This window comes from Solanum dulcamara, chromosome 5, assembly GCF_947179165.1.
Source record: "Solanum dulcamara chromosome 5, daSolDulc1.2, whole genome shotgun sequence".
NCBI classification, from domain to species: domain Eukaryota; kingdom Viridiplantae; phylum Streptophyta; class Magnoliopsida; order Solanales; family Solanaceae; genus Solanum; species Solanum dulcamara.
In genome coordinates this window covers 70,120,294-70,139,464 of record NC_077241.1, presented here as the reverse complement: position 1 = coordinate 70,139,464, position 19,171 = coordinate 70,120,294, and the positions used below count along the sequence as shown (strand labels likewise).

Genomic DNA, 19,171 nt, shown 5'->3' with positions numbered 1-19,171 from the left:
GTCTCAGGACAAAACTTGAGAAGCTTCATCATGAAGTAGATAAGCTACTTGATGAGATTATAGATGACCATATTGCTGTTGACAACAACAACACTAGTATGTATGAGGACCTGGTGGACGTCCTTTTAAGAGACCAAAATGATGGAACTTATGAAATAACTCGAAACAACATTAAAGCAGTGATCTTGGTTTGTGATTCTTACTCCCTCTGCTACATTTTTCTTTTTAGGATGTTCCAAAAAGAAAATAGACATTTATATCGCTGGACATATGTTTAAAACCACAAGTTTTAAGGGGTTCTTTTGGTTCTAAGAAGTCTTTCTTTCTTAAATTTCGTGTAGCCTAGTCATACACTTTCCCTCGTTCCAACGACTAACATATTCATTGTATGATGTACACATGTAACAGGACAATGGCAGAAATGCTCAAGAACCCGAGTATCTTAGAGAAAGCACAAGAAAAAGTCAGGAGAGTTTTTGGTGAAAAAGGTTATGTGGATGAATCAAACTTTGATCAATTGAAATACTTAGCAGTCATAAAAGAGACTCACGTTGCATCCACCTGCCCCTTTGTTACTCCCAAGGGAAAGTAGAGAAAAATGTAAGATTGATGGATATGAGATGCCAGAAAAAACTCAAGTGTTGGTAAATGCTTGGAAAATTGGAACAGACTCAAGATATTGGGAGGATGCAGAGTGCTTTAAAGCAGAAAGATTTCTTGATAGTTCAATTGATTTCAATGGGAATAATTTTGAGTACATACCATTTGGTGCTGGAAGAAGGATGTGTCCTGGCATGTCATTCGTTCTAGCAGATGTAGAGCATTCATTAGCTCTTCTTCTATACCATTTTGATTAGAAGCTACCCAATGGGATGAAACATGAAGAATGGGATACAACAATAATTTTGCTATAATACACTCTCATACTCCTAAAACAGAGATGATTCCTCAAAACTATCAGAGATGAATGTTAGCTATCAAAAACACTTGGTAAAGATAATAGATTACGACTCTAATGATTCCCTACCAAACATCTAATGCCTGAAGTGTCTCACGTTGGTGAAAACAAGCGAGACTCCATACTTGTTACAGCAATCCACTGCATCCTTGTCCCTTATGCTTCCTCCTGGTTCTGCAATAACACTCACTCCGCTTTGACATGCCTCTTCAACAGCATCATTCCATGCTGATTTAATTCAGAAAAAAAAAAGTTAAAAGAGAGAGAACTTTATCAGAAACCAAAAATAAAAAAATAAAAAAACGATCAGAAACATTTGTCCAAGGCACAATAGAAGATGATAACATTTTCTTAGAATAATTTCATTAGCCATTCATTATGGTATATTTCCTTAAAATTTGCACATTCGACTAGTCAGAGTTTGTCGAAACCTATTGTCTAACTTTCTTTTAATGTTAGATTTGCTCTACTGATACATGTATAACCCAAATAAAGGTACGTACCAAATGGGAAAAAAGCATCACTTGCCAAAGCAGCTCCTTTTACTTCATCTCCAGCTTTCCTCATAGCTATCCTCAAACTCTCTAGACGATTTGGCTGTCCACTCCCCATTCCTAACATACAATTGTTCTGCAATATAAAAATTATATTTAGAAAACAATGAAAGAAATATCATTCATCAAACATATCATGCAGAAAGTACCTTTGCAATTACTATGGCATTGCTCTTGACGTGCTTGACACATAACCAAGCAAACTGTGCATCGTTAAGCTCATTTTCTTGTGGAGTTTTGTCAGACATGACATCGAATTGGATATCTTCAGGGGTCAGATCATCTGAGTCCTGGGCTAACCAACCACCGCCAATTTGTCTGAGAGAAAGCTTTCCCTTGTTGTTTTTACTTGCCTCAAGGATTCTCAAAGTCTTGGACTTCCCACGGAGAACCTCAAGACCCTTCTCTGTATACTTTGGTGCCACTACTATTTCATAAAACATCCTAGTCTCACTATCTGTAGGGCTTCTAAATTCTCGAATATCCTTTGCAAGAGCCTGCAAAGAACCAAAACAGATTAATTAAGAGTTATCAACCTTGATGTGACACCTAAACTTATGTTTGATTTTGCATTTCCTCAACACTTGAAGGTGCGGTATAGCAGATAAACTTTTTTCAACGCAACTCCTATAAAAAGTAGTACCAAATACAAATACTGGGCATTGACACTGTTTGACATTTGAAAAGGGGAAGCAACGGATAGACTTATTCTTGGGTTGCAATTCTCCTAACCAAATAACACTCAATTATTCATCTTAAGTCTTAACAGCATGAAACATCACCCTTGTTGACAAATAACAAGGGGGGAGGATGACAGTAACAGGCTTTTCGCACCACGACGTATATCACAATGCTTGGAGGCTCCACCTGTTCTCTTCTTTGTAAAATTGTGTGAAATGTTTTCAACTTCCGTCCTGTTTGTTATTCTTTTTTGCACCTTACAAGAGTGCTTCCACACACCTCTTATGCACTAGTTAAACTATCAGATTACATTTATTCTTGAATAGGTATATTTTACTAACAAGATATGAAGCAAATGTTGACGGTTCTTTTTCAAAACAAAACCAACAACAGCAACTAGGCCACAGTCCTAAACAAGATGGGGTCGGCTTTCTAATAAAACCATATAACAAAGGAAGGTTGCTAGGACATAGAAAAGATAAATGCACTTGACTGCTTGATATGAGAGGGAGGGAACTAACAGGCTTTTCGCACCACGACTATATCACAATGCTTGGAGGCTCCACCTGTTCTCTTCTTTGTAAAATTGTGTGAAATGTTTTCAACTTCCGTCCTGTTTGTTATTCTTTTTTTTCCTTACAAAAATACTTCCACACACGTCTTATGCACTAGTTTGAACTACAAGATTACTTTTATTCTTGAATTGGTATATTGTAATAACAAGCTATGAAGCAAATGTTGACAGTTCTTTTCAAAACAAAACCAACAACAGCAACTAGGCCACAGTCCTAAACAAGATGGGGTCGGCTTTCTAATAAAACCATATAACAAAGGAAGGTTGCTAGGACATAGAAAAGATAAATGCACTTGACTGCTTGATATGAGAGGGAGGGAACTAATGCCCCTAACACTATCAAAAAGGTGTTGTCTGACAACACAATGCATCATTACCCATTTAGGTTTCTAGAAAGAAACAAAAAAAAGCGCAATTGTAAGATCATAATCAACAAAAAGATCAAAATATACATCTGAAAAGGTCCATTGAGTAACTTTACCTCATCAACTTCGACATTGAAGGCTACTATACCACCAAATGCACTAACTGGATCTGCTTTCACAGCTAGCCTATATGCTTCAATAATATCATTCCGTGATGCAACTCCACAAGGATTTGTATGCTTCACAACAACACATGTTGGTTTATTAAAATCACAGACACAATTCCAAGCTGCATCGGCGTCCAGATAGTTGTTATATGACATCTCCTACATCAAGAAGAAGGCATAATCATTAGCCCTGAAACTTCAACTAGAAGAATTCCATTCATGTGATGTTAACTATCCAGTGTACAAATGGACACTAAACAGAATTTGAGAATATGCCAAGTTATGAACATTAGAATTCTAACCTTGCCATGGTGTTGAATAACAGTTGCAATTCCACCAGCGTTAACCTCAGATAGAGACTTGTCAACATAAATTGCAGCCTTCTGATGAGGATTTTCACCATATCGAAGTGGGTCTTTTAGAGAGAGTGGCACTGTCAAGCTGGGAGGGAACTTATCTACCAACAGAGACCAAAATCATCAATCAGCATAATAGCAGATGAAAAGGACTGCACTCTCTCTCTCACTTTGAACATCAGATTCAACCATTATCAAATAAAAGCATCAGATTCAACAGAATATTCCATCTCCAAGCACAATGAGGCTTTGAAGGCTACTATTCATCAAAATTAAAATAAATTTGAAACCTTATTTTTCCATAGAAAACCATCGACATTTATATTAATTTCAAATGCAGAAGCTGAGGATGATTGTTTCAATGTTTTCAAGTTCTTTATTGAACCTCTTTATTTCTAGTCATGGAGAGAGAGAATGGTAGGAAGAAGGATTTGTTTTCATTGGGCTGTATTAATTTTAAAGGGAATACCTCCAACAGTCTGTTTCCACAGCCACTCTGAAACTGCAGAATCATAAGAAGCAACATGTTGAAAAGCTTTCCAGGCCAACTTCCTTCGAAATTGTTGGTCATCATTATCTCCACGAAGAAACTCCAAAAGATCTGGGTAATCTTCAGAATCAACTGCGACCAAAACATCCCTATGATTCTGTTAAATAAGCATTATCCACAGTTAGACACAAAGCTGTACACAACAAAATGATTCAGCAGCAACTTCTAGAGAAGGTAGCTTTATAAATGTGGGAGAATTCTCGCAGAAAGAAGTATACCAAAAGATAGAAAGCCTACCCAAAAGATTCAGCAACCATTACAAATGGTGTAAGCCAGTAACCATGATTTTACCAGATACAGTTTTGTTATTGATGTATACCACATAAATTGTATCATACAACATATTATCCAGAAAAGTAATTCATAGAATTTTAGCATAGTAGGAACACAAGTTAGCTCCTGGTTCAATTCAAATACTTTATAATGGATAAGAGCTTCCTACATAGCATAGATGGCATTATGAAGCTAAGAAGAAATTTTCAAATTTCAGATGTATCTACAGTATCCCACAACCTTTCAGACATATAAAGCATCCATATACAACCCAGATTGCCACAAACTCCGAGCAGAAAGAAAAAACATTTTTTTAACTCATGAGTCATGATTGCTCCACAGCATTTATCCAATTAAGACCAAGAAGCAAAAGCATATACCTAAGAAAACCTAAAACTGTACCAGAGTGGATTTGAAGATGAAAAAATGTTGGTTCATAAGTGAAATATGTGTCAAAGCTTTAGATGCAGAGGTACAAATGTTGGAATAATATGTCTTCTACTATTTATACCTAGAGATATGTCACAGATGTAAGAGAAGGGGAGAATGCATTAAGATAAAAGTAACTTGGCTTATACAAGTTGCAGGTCAGGGAAAAGTAATAAGCTAAGCAACCTTTGCAGCAGCTCTAATCATGGCAGGTCCGCCAATATCAATGTTTTCAATTCCATCCTCAAATGAAATTCCACTTGAAGAAGAAACCTTGGCATAAAAGGGATACAAGTTGACCACTACAACATCAAATGCACCTGCACATGGAAAACATCGTGACTTTCATTTGTTTCCTAACATTGCATTATGCTCCTATAAGAAGACTAGATGTATGCCAAACCCCAGGCTTTTTTGGTAACCAAGCAATAAGTGTTCCCATAATGCAAAATACTTTTTACTTGCAACAGAAACCTTGATTCCTTTTTTTAATTAAGTAAAAAACTTGATTCCTGAAGTCCATATCTGGTTTTTTCCCCCCATTTTTGGACTAATTGCATCTAAAAGCTAAAGATGTGAATTTTCAGCAGAATATTAGGAAAATATAAGTTGCATTTTTGGATGCTTAGTGAGACATCCCTACTAAGCCAGGCGGACAAAGAGGTGTTTTCTTAGATACACTTTGAAAAGGTTGGGTGTGTAAAGGGTTGCACGTGTTCGACGGGTGTGACACAGAGATTTGGGTCTGAAGGTCAGTGTAAACTATGTATTCTACCTTAATAAAAATCAATTAGCTATTCTGACAGTAGAGTTTGGGGAAGTGACAAAAAGGGAGGAAGTAGCATGGAGGCAAAGATCCAAGGCTGTATGGTTGAAAGAGGGAGATAAAAACACAAAGTTTTCTCACAGAACAACAAACAGTCACAAGAGATACAACAACATTGATAGTCTTCTAATTAATGGATCTAATGTTACAGACTCAACAGCAATTAGGGAGAAAATCATAAGTTTCTACCAAAACCTTTACAGAGAGAATGAACACTGGAGACCTCAATTCAGTCCCAGAGAACAAGCTATGCTCAATGAAGAAGACAACCTTCTTCTTCTTCAGTCAATTTGGAGAAAAAGAAATCAAAGAATGTGTTTTTGATTGTGCAGGAGACAAGGCTCCTGGCCCAGATGGTTTTACCATGGCTTTTTTCATACAGTGCTGGGAGGTGGTGAAGGTAGAAGTGATAGCAGCTATCCAGGATTTCCATAGTCAAGGCTACTTCGAAAAAAGCTTTAATGCTATATTTATAGCCTTGATCCCAAAAAAGATGGGTGCATCAGAATTGAAGGATTTCAAGCCCATCAGCCAATTTAGTAGTGCCTACAAGATCATATCCAAGGTCCTAACAGAAAGACTCAAGAAAGTGATGTCAAATCTGGTGGATACATATCAATTGGCTTTCATCAAGGGTAGGCAAATCATAGATGCCATACTTGTAGCCAATGAATGTGTGGATGTGAGGAAAATAACTAAAGTTCTTGGGATTCTTTGTAAGCTGGACATAAGAAAAGGCCTATGATCATCTCAACTGGGACTTTATGTGGAACACATTGGAGAGGATGGGTTTTGGAAATAGGTGGATAAATTGGTTGAAGTACTGTGTGAGAACAGTCAAATTCTCAGTTTTAATAAATGGTACTCCCTCTGGATTCTTTCCCTCTGAAAGAGGATTAAGGCAAGGGGATTCCCTCTCCCCCTTCCTTTTTATCCTAGCTATGGGAGGACTACATGACATGCTGAAAACAGCACAATCAAATAACATGATCAGTGGGTTCTGAATGAATGATAGTGACACCAGGGGCTTTTCTATCTCTCATTTGCAATATGCTGATGACACCCTAGTGTTCTGTGGTGCAGAGGAAGAACAACTAAAGCATCTGAGGATCATATTTATACTGTTTGAAGCTGTTTCTGGACTACATATAAACTGGGGCAAAAGTTTTGTCTACCCAGTGAATGAAGTCCCAGAAATCAACAGATTGGCTGGCATCCTAGGAGGTAAAGTGGGAGAAATGCCTACCACCTACCTAGGGATGCCTCTGGGAGCAAAGAGTAAATCAAAGAACATACGGAATGCAGTGGTGGAGAAGTGTCAAAAAAAGCTGGTAAATTGGAGAAGCCAATACCTATCCCTGGTGGAAGATTGACACTAATTAATAGTGCACTTGATGCTATGCCAACCTGCATGATGTCTTTATTCCCTATGCGAGGGAGTGTCTTAAAGAAGTTAGACTCCATCAGAAGAAACTTTTTATGGCAAGAAAATGGAGAGGGGGAAAAGAAATATCATCGGGTGAAATGGGAAGTGGTGTTGAACAACAAAAAAGAAGAGGGAATGGACATAAAGAATCTCAAACTTTAAAACCAGAGTCTTCTCTTGAAGTGGCTATGGAGGTTTGTTTCTGAAGAACAAGGACTGTGGAAAGATGTTATAATCTCCAGATATGCAATGGGGGACTTATGGATTACTAAGGAAGTCAGAAGCCCATATGGGGTAGGATTATGGAGAAGGATTAGGAATTTGTGGCCTAAAATATGGGGAAATTCACAAATTTATATAGGAAATTGATGGAAGACATCCTTCTAGAATGATGTGTCGGTTGGACAACACTCCCTGAAACAGTTGCATACTGTGATCAATAATATGAACCTACAGAAGGAAGCAACAGTAGCAGAAGTCAGAGACAACCAAGGATAGAATCTATCCTTTAGAAGAATGATGAATGACTGGGAGATAGACAAATTATCAGAATTTTTCAAGTCTTTGGAGTAGGCAAACAACCTTGACACAAATGAGGACAGTTTACAATGGGTGACGGCCAACAATGGGAAGTTTACAGTAAAATCAGCTTATAGACATCTTGAAAGGCCAGCTGAAATGCTTCTATCATGGCCTTGAAAGATGATGTGGAAAATTAATGTACCTCACAAGGTAGCTTGCTTCACCTGGTTGATAGCCTGGGAAGCAGTACTAACTCAGGACAATCTAATGAAAAAGGGAAGGCAACTATGCTCCAGGTGCTTTTTTTGTGAAATAGAAACAGAGACAACAAACCATCTTTTCCTCCATTGCAGAGTGACAGCAAATTTGTGGCAGATCTTTTTGAATTTGCGGGGTATCAGCTGGTCCATGCCAAGACACACCTCAGATTTCCTAGCATGCTGGAATAGAAAAGGGAATATGTCAGGTCACAAGGAGAGATGGAAGATTGTCCCTGCTTGCATTTGGTGGACAATTTGGAAGGAGAGGAACCAGAAATGCTTTGAAACAAGAGCATCCCTTTTCAGAGTTTGAAGTTGAACTGCCTTATAACCCTTTATTTTTGGTGTATAACCATGTCCTTACCAAAGAGGTGGAGGTTATTACTCACTTTTTAGATAGTTTAGGAGGGGTATAGATGATAGATCTTTTTGTTTTGCTTACTGTATACTCCTGATGTAATTACTATTGAAATACACCTTTGGCGCATTGCTGTCTATAAAATGTTAACTTTATCCAAAAAAATTAAATAAATCAATTAGCTCACCAATTTCATGCTTTTCAAGAGCTTCCATATGATGCTCCTGATCCCTTCTAGCAAGAATACCTCCATGAATGCCAGGATGCAAAGTTTTGACACGGCCATCAAGCTGTGACAAGGAGTAAAGTTCTCAGTTATGTTTTCGAAGTTAAATGTCATGAGTCACTGCTCTCAAGTTATAAAATCAACTTGCTTATTGGACCAAGCATTAAGAGAAAAGTTTGGATATAATATACTATGAACCTATGTTGCTCGGACTCTTCAAAGATGTCATCGAGTGCGTGTTGGATCCTTCAAAGTAGTTCATTTCTGGAGGATCCGACACGGGTGCAATAGTATTTTTGGAGAATCCAAGCAACTTAGCTATGAACCATACAAAGTAGGGGTGAACATTTGGTTCTTCGGTTCAATTCTTTCAAACTTAAGTTTTCGGTTATTCATTAGTGCATACCAAAAATCAAACCGAATTAATTCAATTTGATTCGATTTTTTGCTAATCTGTTTCTATTTTTTCTAATTCGGTTCTTTGGTGTAGGCCTAATTATTAGCCTATTTTTTTCTGCTTGTAAAATGTTATTTTGTGTTTTATGAGGCACATACCTGTCTCAATCTTAGCTTATGAACTTGGTGGTCAGATGAAGAAATGGCTCAACACATGATAATTAGCTTAGTGAATTTCACCAAAACAGAAACATGATATAGTCTGAGCTAAAGCTTTGAAACAGAGACATAATTTCTAATGTATTTCCTTTTTAGACTACTTATTGTAGAAACAAGACATAATACTTAAATTTTGATACCGTTTTAGAATTAAATTAAATCCTCATTGGCATATGGTAACAACAAATGAATGAAAGGCAAAAGCTTTTAACCTTAGAGAAACGGCTAAAGAAAGAATGGTCTGTATGGAAAGAGAGAAATAGAGCTTTCAAGATAGGTCCAATTCCACTCACACAGTTAAATGGAATTGTACTGTATCTTTCTATTTTTGGTGTAAAAAGTAGACATAGATGAATTAGAACTAGTAGATTTGTTAGGATCATTGTAAGTAGTTTCCCTCCTCTTTCTCCCTGTTTCTCTTTTGAAGGTTGTAAGCATATCCTTAATGCTGAAGAATACAACATTACCAATTTTGAAAAGAAAAAAAAAAGCGTACTCTGCAGAACTATTAAACCATTCTCAAAATTTAAGTTAACTGAAGAACCAGGACCATCTAACCAAGAACCAAACAGAATACTGAAGTTAGGGTAAAATGAATACTGAAACCAAAGAACCTAATTAATTCGGTTCGGTCCGATTTTTTGGTTCTTTGGTATGTATGCCCACCCCTAATATAAAAATGAACAAAAAAAATGAAATTGCAAAGGACAAAAATGGTAAAATTATATGAAAAACAAAGTTATGCAGCTAAAAAAAAAGTCAACCATCATTGCGAAGACAAATGAAATTAAAGAGGGTCAAGAACAGTGTTAAGAAGTGTAGATAAGAGTTGGCATTTCGAGGTAGGTATTCCATAAATTTTTATTTTATTGAGAACAAAATTATTTTTTATAACCGTGGTGTCCAGAGCAGCTTGTGCACACCTCGACTAATTCCACGGGGTACCTGCTACCTCCCACCAGCACAGATACCTGGTAGCTCTATCCATGAAAGCTTGCATGAAAGCTTGGACAGATGGGAAAAACCCTCATGGTTGCCTTGTCGTGTTTAGAGATTGCCTCACCCCAGGGCAACTCCCAGTTATACCTTTCAAACATTGGACAGGAGTTCCTACCATTTCAGGGAAACGCGTCAGCTCTTCCACTTTGGTGACAGACACACCAGCACCTTCCAAAGCTGATGCAGTGCCTCCCGTTGAAACAATTGTGTACCTGCAAAATAGGAAATAAGAGGTCTTTGAAAATTGATAATTATCCAGTGGGATGTAAATAAATTGTGTGATTTTGGCCAGTAAATATAGGTAGCAACAAGACAATTCAATTTGCAAGATAATGGGTACAGTTTCATCAAAAGGTGCACAAAGCAAGACATAGGGGACACCAGCACCAATAAGATTAAGCCTAGATGATAACATAACCCTGTGACATTGGCAAAGGGAGTAAGGGTCACTTTCCCATATGCTTTATATATATATATAAAATTGTCATAGTTTATGTTTCAAATTTCCAAGATATAGATGCTTCATCCTTTCAGGAATCTTGTCCCCACCTGAAGGCAGTCCAACAAAAAGACAGGATCCTTAATTTGGTTGACAGATCAATTTCGAATGGAAATCTAACAGCCACAATTTAAAGCTTTTTTTCAATTAAGCCAGAAAAATCAGTCGGAGTACGAGTATCAACGCAAATTAGAATTATGCCCTTTCATGTGATGCTCAACAGTCTTTTTTTCTTTAGAAAAGTAGCAGCAAGTGAAGTTCGGCAGTCATGTACATATAATTAGATATTCACTTCGGTAACACACTAACAGATCTAGGCCAAGCAATTTCACTTGTACACGCTGCAACAACCGTTCAATTATTTTTGCACAATATGAAAAAATGTTTCCGTAATCTTTACCCCAACTCCTGCAGCCCATTGCCAAGCTTAGCCAAGTCCGTCTTATCTGAAAGTGATATCAATGCTTGCTTCCTCCCTAACGTAACCATATACATGAATAGTAAGTTCACATGAAAGTAAAGTGATTGAATACATTCTAAATTCTAAATCGATATGATATTTTCACTTTTTCAGTCAATTCCGAGCAATTAGAGAAGTACCCAATCTGTCCTCTTTTACTTTCCCCCCTCTTCCTATGCATTCTCACCAGATGAATGAAATATAGCATAACTTTCCTTTCATACCCATCAAGTTTCCTATTTTTAACCTAAGTGAACACAAACACATGAAAATGGATTAATATGTACTACGGAACCTCAAAATAATAAGCAAGTATGACCTTGCAGCTACTCCCTCCATTCCATAACTTTTTGCCACATTTACGTTCTTCTTCTTTCTTTTTGGTGTGCATAGACTCTTTGACATTGACCTCTCAAAAGAAAAAATGGAACTTCAGAATAAGATAACAGTCAGAATATTTAAAAGGTCAAAAGTTGACTCTTAGAGGTCATATTGTATTGTAATTGATACATTCTTTGTAATTTCTTGTGCTCTTTTGCATCTTCTTGATGCCATCAATGAAGACTCTTACTTCATCAAAAAAAAAGGATGACTCTTAGAGGTTGTTTGGTTTTATGTGAAAATTTAATCTCTTTATCACATATTACTTATATAGCATTTGGATTCTCAGTATAAATACTATTGTTTGGTTTGCGGACAAAGTTATCACGGGACTATGAGATTATAATCCTGGGACTAATTTATCCCACATGGAAAGTGGAGTGAAATAATACCAAGTTGGATGGGATAAGGTGGATGTCCAAAATTAAAGTTGGGGTTAAATTTATAGGTTATAATTTTATAACTATAACAACTCATTTGGTATGAGGGGATGAGGGATAACTAATCTTGAGATTAATATTAGGATGAATTTATCCCATGTTTGGTTGGAATAAAATTACGGAATAACTTATCCAGAATTAGTTATCCTAGAATTGTAGTGTATTTTTAGCCTACATTAAGGGTGGAGTAACAATCTTGGGATGACTAATCCCGAAATAATTAATTCCAGGATAACTTGTTCCCAACCAAATGAGCCTAAGCTAAATTTATGCCTTCAACAAAACAGAGTATAATTTCAATCTCAAACTTAAATCCTAGCATGTCCCACCTTATCCCGCGTACCAAACAACTCTTCAAGTGAGATTAGTAATGACTATACAAACATAATTTCAAAATTTTCAAGCAAATCTTTATTGCATTCAAAAAGTTAAAAGGGTTAATTAGAATTTGCTCCAAAACGAATAAAAAACAGTAGATAAAAAAAGGACCTGAAGTTGACAACTTGGGAGCAGACTGAGGAGTAGCTGCAGTTTCAGCCATGGCCTTCACTGGATGAACAATCACCCTATACGACGTCGTCGACAACTGGAACACGCAGACCACAAAAATTACTATCACATAAAAGAACTATTAGGACTATTTTGTTTTATTTTTCTCATATTTTCACTACCTGTTGTGAGCCGAAACAATTATCAGTTCTTATTTGGATGGTGTGGAGCTGCGGAATTCGGGTTTGGAAAGCTTTGGCGGCAATGGTGGTGGCCGGCGTGATGGCTGCGGAAGAGGCCGATAGCATTGTTTTTGTTGCTTTTTTCTTTTTAAATTTATGTATGGGTTTTAATTTGGATGGAGAATAGAAGAGGCAGCAGCCCACTTTAACTATGGTTACATGTTGCCTTTGTATTTGCCCATTTGCGAAATTAATCTTTCTTTATTTTATAATTATAAATTTCATTTTAAATCATCAGATATTTGTATTTTTTATCAGAATTATTATTAATTATTTATCAAAATACAACGTGAATTTAACTAGGCTAAGTATTTGGATACAATCGTTAAATCGTGCATGATAATTTGATTTCCTCGTAAAATTTTATCCACATGACTATTGATTCATTAATTTCAAGACGTATTTTAATAAACAATAGTGATAATTCGGATAGAAAACTCATAAAAAAATGACACTTCAAGTGTGTTTTGAATAGGACTAAAATAGAGTATATAAAGTGTCAAATTCAATAATATATTACATGAGACAAATATGAAAGTGAATATTGATATATAATTTATCCAAAACTTTAAATATCTTGATCAATAAAACTTGTATTTTTTAAAAAATTATCTTATTATATAGTTTTACTTTTATATTTCTCAAACTTATTTTGAAAAACATTTTTCTTTTTTGTCAGTGTCTTCGACTCGTTTGACCATAAAACATTCCCGTTGATTCTACTCCAATTTCATTATCTGGATGGTCTTCATCTTACCCGGGAGGAAGTCGAATACTCCAATTAATAAATCCTCTAAACATAATTTTTTCACCGATCTTGATTCAAATTTATGAGAAAATCACTAATTTTAATTAGAATAATAAGATAATATATTTTTAAAAGAAGTCATATAAATATATAATCGTGTAGTCACATCTGAATTGTGAGCAGTAGTGTTGCAGGATTTTGAGTGAAGTCAATTTGTAAAGAAAGGCGCCACTCTTCTTTATCCATTCAAATCCTTTCTTTCAACATATAATAACGTGTCACTCTCTAAGGAATAGACGTGTCAAAATCCCTACTTTTGTTAGCGACCCCACTCTGAAAAAGATGTTTCCTCAGACTCTCCGTCTTCCATCTTCCGCATCTTCCAACCTTCCAATTCTCCATCACTCACAGTAAAAATTCTCTTCTCTTTTTTTTTTCTGTTTACAAAAAAAGAAAAAAGAAAAAAGCTCTCTTTCAGTAAACTAAGCTTTTGATTGGTTTTGAAGTTTGTGATTCTTGAAATCTTGAAGTTGTGTTTGGAGATGTATTTTGTTTTTAAAAAAATTAAACTTTTGCGAGTAAAAGTGAAATTTCTCTTAAAAACTTAATTTTTTTAATAAAAATCTATGGGCAAACAGATGTTTGAAGATAATGTTTGGACATGTTAGCTAAATGTATATGTATATATTTGTGTTATTTTGGAAGTGCGAATTATCTGTTTCTTTCTTTGTTGCATTTAGATATTGATGCTTGTGTATATGTGTATCTGGGTTGGTGCTGAGTATTTATCAATTTTTGGCTTTTGATAAATTATCTGTATTCAGTCTCTGTTTATGTTGAGGTAACAATTTTATAGATTTGTGCAGAACGTGGTTCTGAATCTTTAATAGGATAATTAGTTATTTATAGCAATTTGCCGGCCCTGTATAAGAGTGATACTATCATTTTTTTTCATTATTTAAGGCTGAAATTTATGATTTTGAAAAAAAGAAGTCGGTCTCCACGCAATGACGGAGGCAGGATTTTCACTCAGGGTTCATAGTTCAAAATCCCTTCTTCCCCTTGGCCCCATGGGAGTTTTTGGAAAGAGATATTGATCTAGGCTCTTTGATAAGGTATAGTTCTCCCAGCTGATTTTGGATCAACCTGTGGACTTCCGTTTGATGCATAGGTAGTACTATTAGATTTAGATTCATCATATTTACCGTGATGTTGCTAATCAGTATATTGTTACTATTCATCTCGCAGCACATGTTATTAAATCAGCACGCCATCGTATCAAAATTGAATCCACATATATAAAATACTACTAAGAAGAAATGAACTTTGGTTTCATTGGTTTTACTACACAGGACTTTTTCAAAGATAGCTGAACCGATTGGGCAGCCGTGAGCTTGGAACGGTTTGAATTCCTCTTGCATTCTAAGGATAAATGCCTTTTTTAAGATGAGATTTGTTGATTTTCATAGTGCTTCCAGCATTTGAGTTTTCCTAATAATTTTTGTACGCATTTCTATGTTGTGGTCCAGTATGTAGCTTTAAACTGGTTGTACATATTTCTATCTTCTAAATTTGTCGTTTTTATCTGGTACTCTTTTTGAAGAATATAATTTGTTCACTCTGTGAATTGACTTCAATACCGGGATTTTGAGGACTTGAACGTTTTATGCAGATGGCATACATTTGACCCTTTTTGGAAGTATAGATGGCAGAGTTACTTCAATTGGTCAACACTGTTATTATCTTGCTGATCAAGCCTTTGTCACTGGTCAAATTCACTTGCTTCTTTGGTGTGAGAACAATATGCATTGTTATCCAAACCTGGACAGAGCTGGTGAGAGCTGCTATGGGTTTTCATGCCAGGTTACTCTGGAGACTGATAATTTGGTCTATTGCTATTCTATCCCTACCTATACGAAGTTTAACTGCTCTACAGAGGGAAAGGGTGGTAAGTTTCATTTTGAAAAGCTTATTGTGTGAGTCCTCCTAATATTCTAGTGCTTCATGAATTTATTCTTTCTCATTTTCTGGTCCAACTCTTGTTAGTACACGTGATGGACGTTGTGCAGATATGTACATATAAAAATGCCGTTACCCTTGTTTCCCTTCTCAATCTTTTTTACATAGGGGCTGAGAGACCATAAATATTTCTTCTGTTGTAGGGGCTTCAAGTGGAGATCAGAGGCTTTTTTGCGTCAGATCTCATCGTTTTCACAATATTTCAAGGATTCTTTTATAAGTCTGGAAATAGGGTTCTGAAATTTGGTACTTGAACATTAAATTGTTGAAAACATTTTAAGGCCCAGTTGCTAACTTTCATTAATTTCTATTGGTAGAAAAACAAACTTTATTACCATGGTTGCAGAACCTTTTCTATTATACGAGGGTTTTACTTCTCCTTTTTCCAACTTTCACCTATATAGCTTGAATATAATCTTGGTAGACGTCACAGGTAGCTCTATTTCCTAATGCTGTTCAGTTTCGTGGAATACTTTCTTCAGTAAAAAGTGTTTAGTAACTTCAGTATCATTATGGTATCTCCTGATCTATTCTCATAAAACAAAATTTTAGTGCCACATTAACTTTGAAATCTTCGACCGTGTTAGTAGTCAGGATTACTAATCCATTCCTCTTTAAAGATCTCTTGCATTCAAATTGGCAGGTTTCTCTATTCAAACCTTGCCAGTAAATAAATTGTAGTTTATTAGGATATCTTGGGTGCAAGGACTGGGTAGAATGGCTTTCTTATATTTTCATATATATATTGTATGTTTCGTTTAGTGTAACATATGTCTATTTAGTTATGACTTAAATTGGTATAGCTTCATTTTGAGGAGTTATTATTTAACTGACTTAAAGCAACTGACTTGAGAACAATACATGTGCAGCTGGAGATGCATCTGCAGGAAATGCAGATCGAGTTTGAGAATCTTGTTTGGGAAAGGAAGGAACTTGAGAAGAAAATACTAGTAGCTATCAAGGATAAAAAGATAATGCAGGCCATGTTAGCAGAACTCGAGGATGAACATGACGATGCCATCGTCAAAATTGAGCAATTGGAGGGCCAGGTAAAAATATTTTCTTCTCTACTTGCTGATAAAATCTAATGTTTATATACTGGTACATGTCACTGTAGATTTATATAAGTTTCCATGCTACCACCCGTTTGCTCCATTGTATCCGCTTTTGTCTCAGTCTGGTTGCACCATTTTTCTTCCATAACTTCTACCATGCAACAAAGAAGCACAGCATAGTAAGGAGAATATAAATCTAAGTGTCGAAGGAATACACACATTTAGAACTCTGTGACTTGAAGAACGAGTAACCCTGTGACGATGGGTCGGAAAGTTGATCATTTGCGTGATTTCCTGGATTTTGGGACTGTAATATCAAAATTCTCTAGTATTGTGTCGTCAAAGTGTCACATATTTGATTTACCTTAGTAAGGAGAGGAGCAGATTAATAGACAAAGGGTTTATATGATCAATTGTTTAGGGACAAGATGCCATAGTAAAAAAGGTTTTTTTCTGCACAGATGACTTTCCTGCTCTCCTTTATGCGAGAGAGCTGCTATATCTGGGTCTACGTGTTTTAGGGCATTGGATGGTTGATGGATATTTAGATATATAGGAATCAAGAATGAGAATATGAGCAGTGTGATTATGGTGACCGTTCAGGATTCTCCAAATGGTGCTAGGTGGTTAGTTAATCTAAAGAAAAAAGGTGAAAGGAAGGATAACATTCTATGAATAGACTGTATAAACCAGTAATAAAGCAGTAGAAGCTTCAGCAAAAGGTCCATAAAATCACATTGTAATTATATACTCTGATGAATTGAAGATAAGGTGCCTGCTAGAAGTTATGTCGATACTCCCACAAAGGTTATTCGGAAAAAAAGTTTTTAAAAAAAAAATCAAGAAGAAGAAGAAAGTCTTCCATTACTCAACTCCTAAGGCAAGAGCAAAAATATTATAAATGGGGAATACTTGAAGAAACTTCTCTAGACTCATAGAAGTTGATTTGGGCTTATAGTGACTAGTGAGGCAATTAATAAGGAAATGAAAAGCCTTTACTGAATCTTTAATTGATCATCTAATGTTGTTTGCTGATTTTTACCTAATGAATATAATTGAAGTCGTGATGTGCAGCTTGTAGACTCTATAAACTTTTTTATGTAGTAGAAAGTAACTTCTTTCTGTAAATTGTTGAGTCGATGCGACTTAGCTTAGAGTTACTGCTGGGATATCCATCCCATTTGTTATGTGGATGAGTTAGGATATGGTTTCTTAGTTTTCAGCTGGATAACTTTTTTCCGTTCAGATCTGTATTTCTTGCTACGTCAAAAAAATCGGATCTTATAAAGAGAGATATTGAGGTAAATTGGTGACAGAAAAGTGGTAGCTAGCTTTGACATTTGTTATAATGGTCCTTAAGTTCCAATTTTCCCTCTGCACGTGATACTGCAATTTTTGAGACAGGAAAGCCTGAACTTTGTATTTGGTGTGATAGCTTCAGAATCTGAAAGGGGAAAATAAACGATTGAACGAAGTTCATGGTAAAGCACTTTCGGACCAAAAAGACCATTTTGATGGCCAAGTAATGCAAGGCTATAGTGATGCTGTTCCATTTTGGAGATCAAGTGGCATTGAGAGCGTAGTCATAGAGCAGGAAGGAATGCAAGAAGATAAAAGCAAAAGCACAAGTACGAGCCCTGATTTTATTGGAGCCAGATTCTGTCGAGATGTCAACCAGCCATGTACTCAGACCACGTCCGAGAATTTTGACACGAGTGATGTGCTACACCAACGAAGGGATCTAGCTGTTTCTCAGACCCTTTTTAGTGCAATATTATCACTCTTAGTTGGAACAATCGTATGGAAAGCTGAAGACACATGCATGCCTCTAGTCCTCGCTCTATTTGCTGTCGCTGGCATGTCATTGTGGAGTGTGGTCCAGTTCTTCTCAACCATTAACAACAGACCCGCATCTGATGCAGTTGCTCTCTTGAGCTTCAACTGGTTTTTGCTCGGAACACTAACGTATCCTACGTTTCCAAGGATTACTCCTGTATTTGCAACTGTGTTATGGACTCTCTTGGACAGGACTGTGGAGCTGCTAGGTTTCTAAATCTAAGTCTCTTTTGCTTTTTGCAGTCGGTAATACTACACGCGGTTTTTGGTCCTCTTGATGCTTGTAAAGTAAAAGTTTATTGAAATGTTTGTTCTTATTTTGGTCTGTGTTGTAAAATTCTTCTGGAATGCGTTGGCATCTAGAAGAACTTGGTCTTGCTTAAATAGTTGTATTATTGATGTTATGGATAATAAGTAAATGTATAATATCCGTCTTTTATTACAAAAACATGTTTTTTTTCAAGTTAAATTTTGGTATTTTATTGATGAAGTAATGAGTATAAACACCACCTTATACCACCTCGAGCAAAGTTCATCCCCTACATGGCCTAATCGACTAGGAAATAAATAAATAAATAACCAAAAACAATACACTTAACAGTTTGAATCTTCCTGTCTCCTCTATCTCTTTGCTGGAGTTACTCTCAAATAGGGACATTTTAGTTTATCACTGTCAATGACCTTTCTTCCTGCTACTTTCAAACTGTTGAAATCTTGATAGTTATATCCTCCTTTATCGATTGCAATATTTGTCAAGTAGTTTGTTAGTTGATTTTCTTCCCTGAGAATGTGCTAGAATGTATATTGTTTTTCCTGTAAGGATGTTTTGATTTTTGTCACCATCTCTATAATTATCCAAGGAC

The 19,171-nt window shown here is 36.1% G+C and overlaps 2 protein-coding genes and 1 pseudogene across 5 annotated transcripts; 2 read left to right on the top strand and 1 right to left on the bottom strand.

The window, feature by feature from the left end:
• The first annotated feature begins 412 nt into the window (after window positions 1-412).
• Window positions 413-914, top strand: LOC129890720 (salviol synthase-like; annotated as a pseudogene).
• On the bottom strand, window positions 890-12,791 carry LOC129889543 (uncharacterized). Its single transcript, XM_055964894.1, has 12 exons — window positions 12,591-12,791; window positions 12,409-12,505; window positions 11,039-11,114; window positions 10,255-10,351; window positions 8,487-8,589; window positions 5,094-5,227; window positions 4,125-4,302; window positions 3,602-3,756; window positions 3,249-3,458; window positions 1,662-2,009; window positions 1,462-1,588; window positions 890-1,186 (listed from the first exon to the last, which is right to left on the bottom strand). Exons 1-12 carry the CDS (start codon window positions 12,714-12,716, stop codon window positions 1,035-1,037), a joined length of 1,803 nt encoding a protein of 600 aa, XP_055820869.1. The 5' UTR covers window positions 12,717-12,791; the 3' UTR covers window positions 890-1,034.
• Window positions 12,792-13,616: 825 nt separating this feature from the next.
• On the top strand, window positions 13,617-18,753 carry LOC129889541 (uncharacterized). 4 transcript variants are annotated; one of them, XM_055964891.1, is made up of 5 exons: window positions 13,931-14,513; window positions 14,751-14,800; window positions 15,071-15,346; window positions 16,287-16,466; window positions 17,908-18,753. In XM_055964891.1, the coding sequence occupies exons 3-5, from the start codon at window positions 15,104-15,106 to the stop codon at window positions 18,523-18,525; spliced, it is 1,041 nt and encodes a 346-aa protein (XP_055820866.1). In that variant the 5' UTR covers window positions 13,931-14,513; window positions 14,751-14,800; window positions 15,071-15,103; the 3' UTR covers window positions 18,526-18,753. The 4 variants fall into 4 exon arrangements, with proteins under 4 accessions (XP_055820865.1, XP_055820866.1, XP_055820868.1 ...); XM_055964890.1 differs by lacking the exons at window positions 13,931-14,513; window positions 14,751-14,800 and adding an exon at window positions 13,617-13,808; XM_055964893.1 differs by lacking the exon at window positions 14,751-14,800 and having other exon boundaries at window positions 13,931-14,569.
• The last annotated feature ends 418 nt before the right edge of the window (window positions 18,754-19,171 follow it).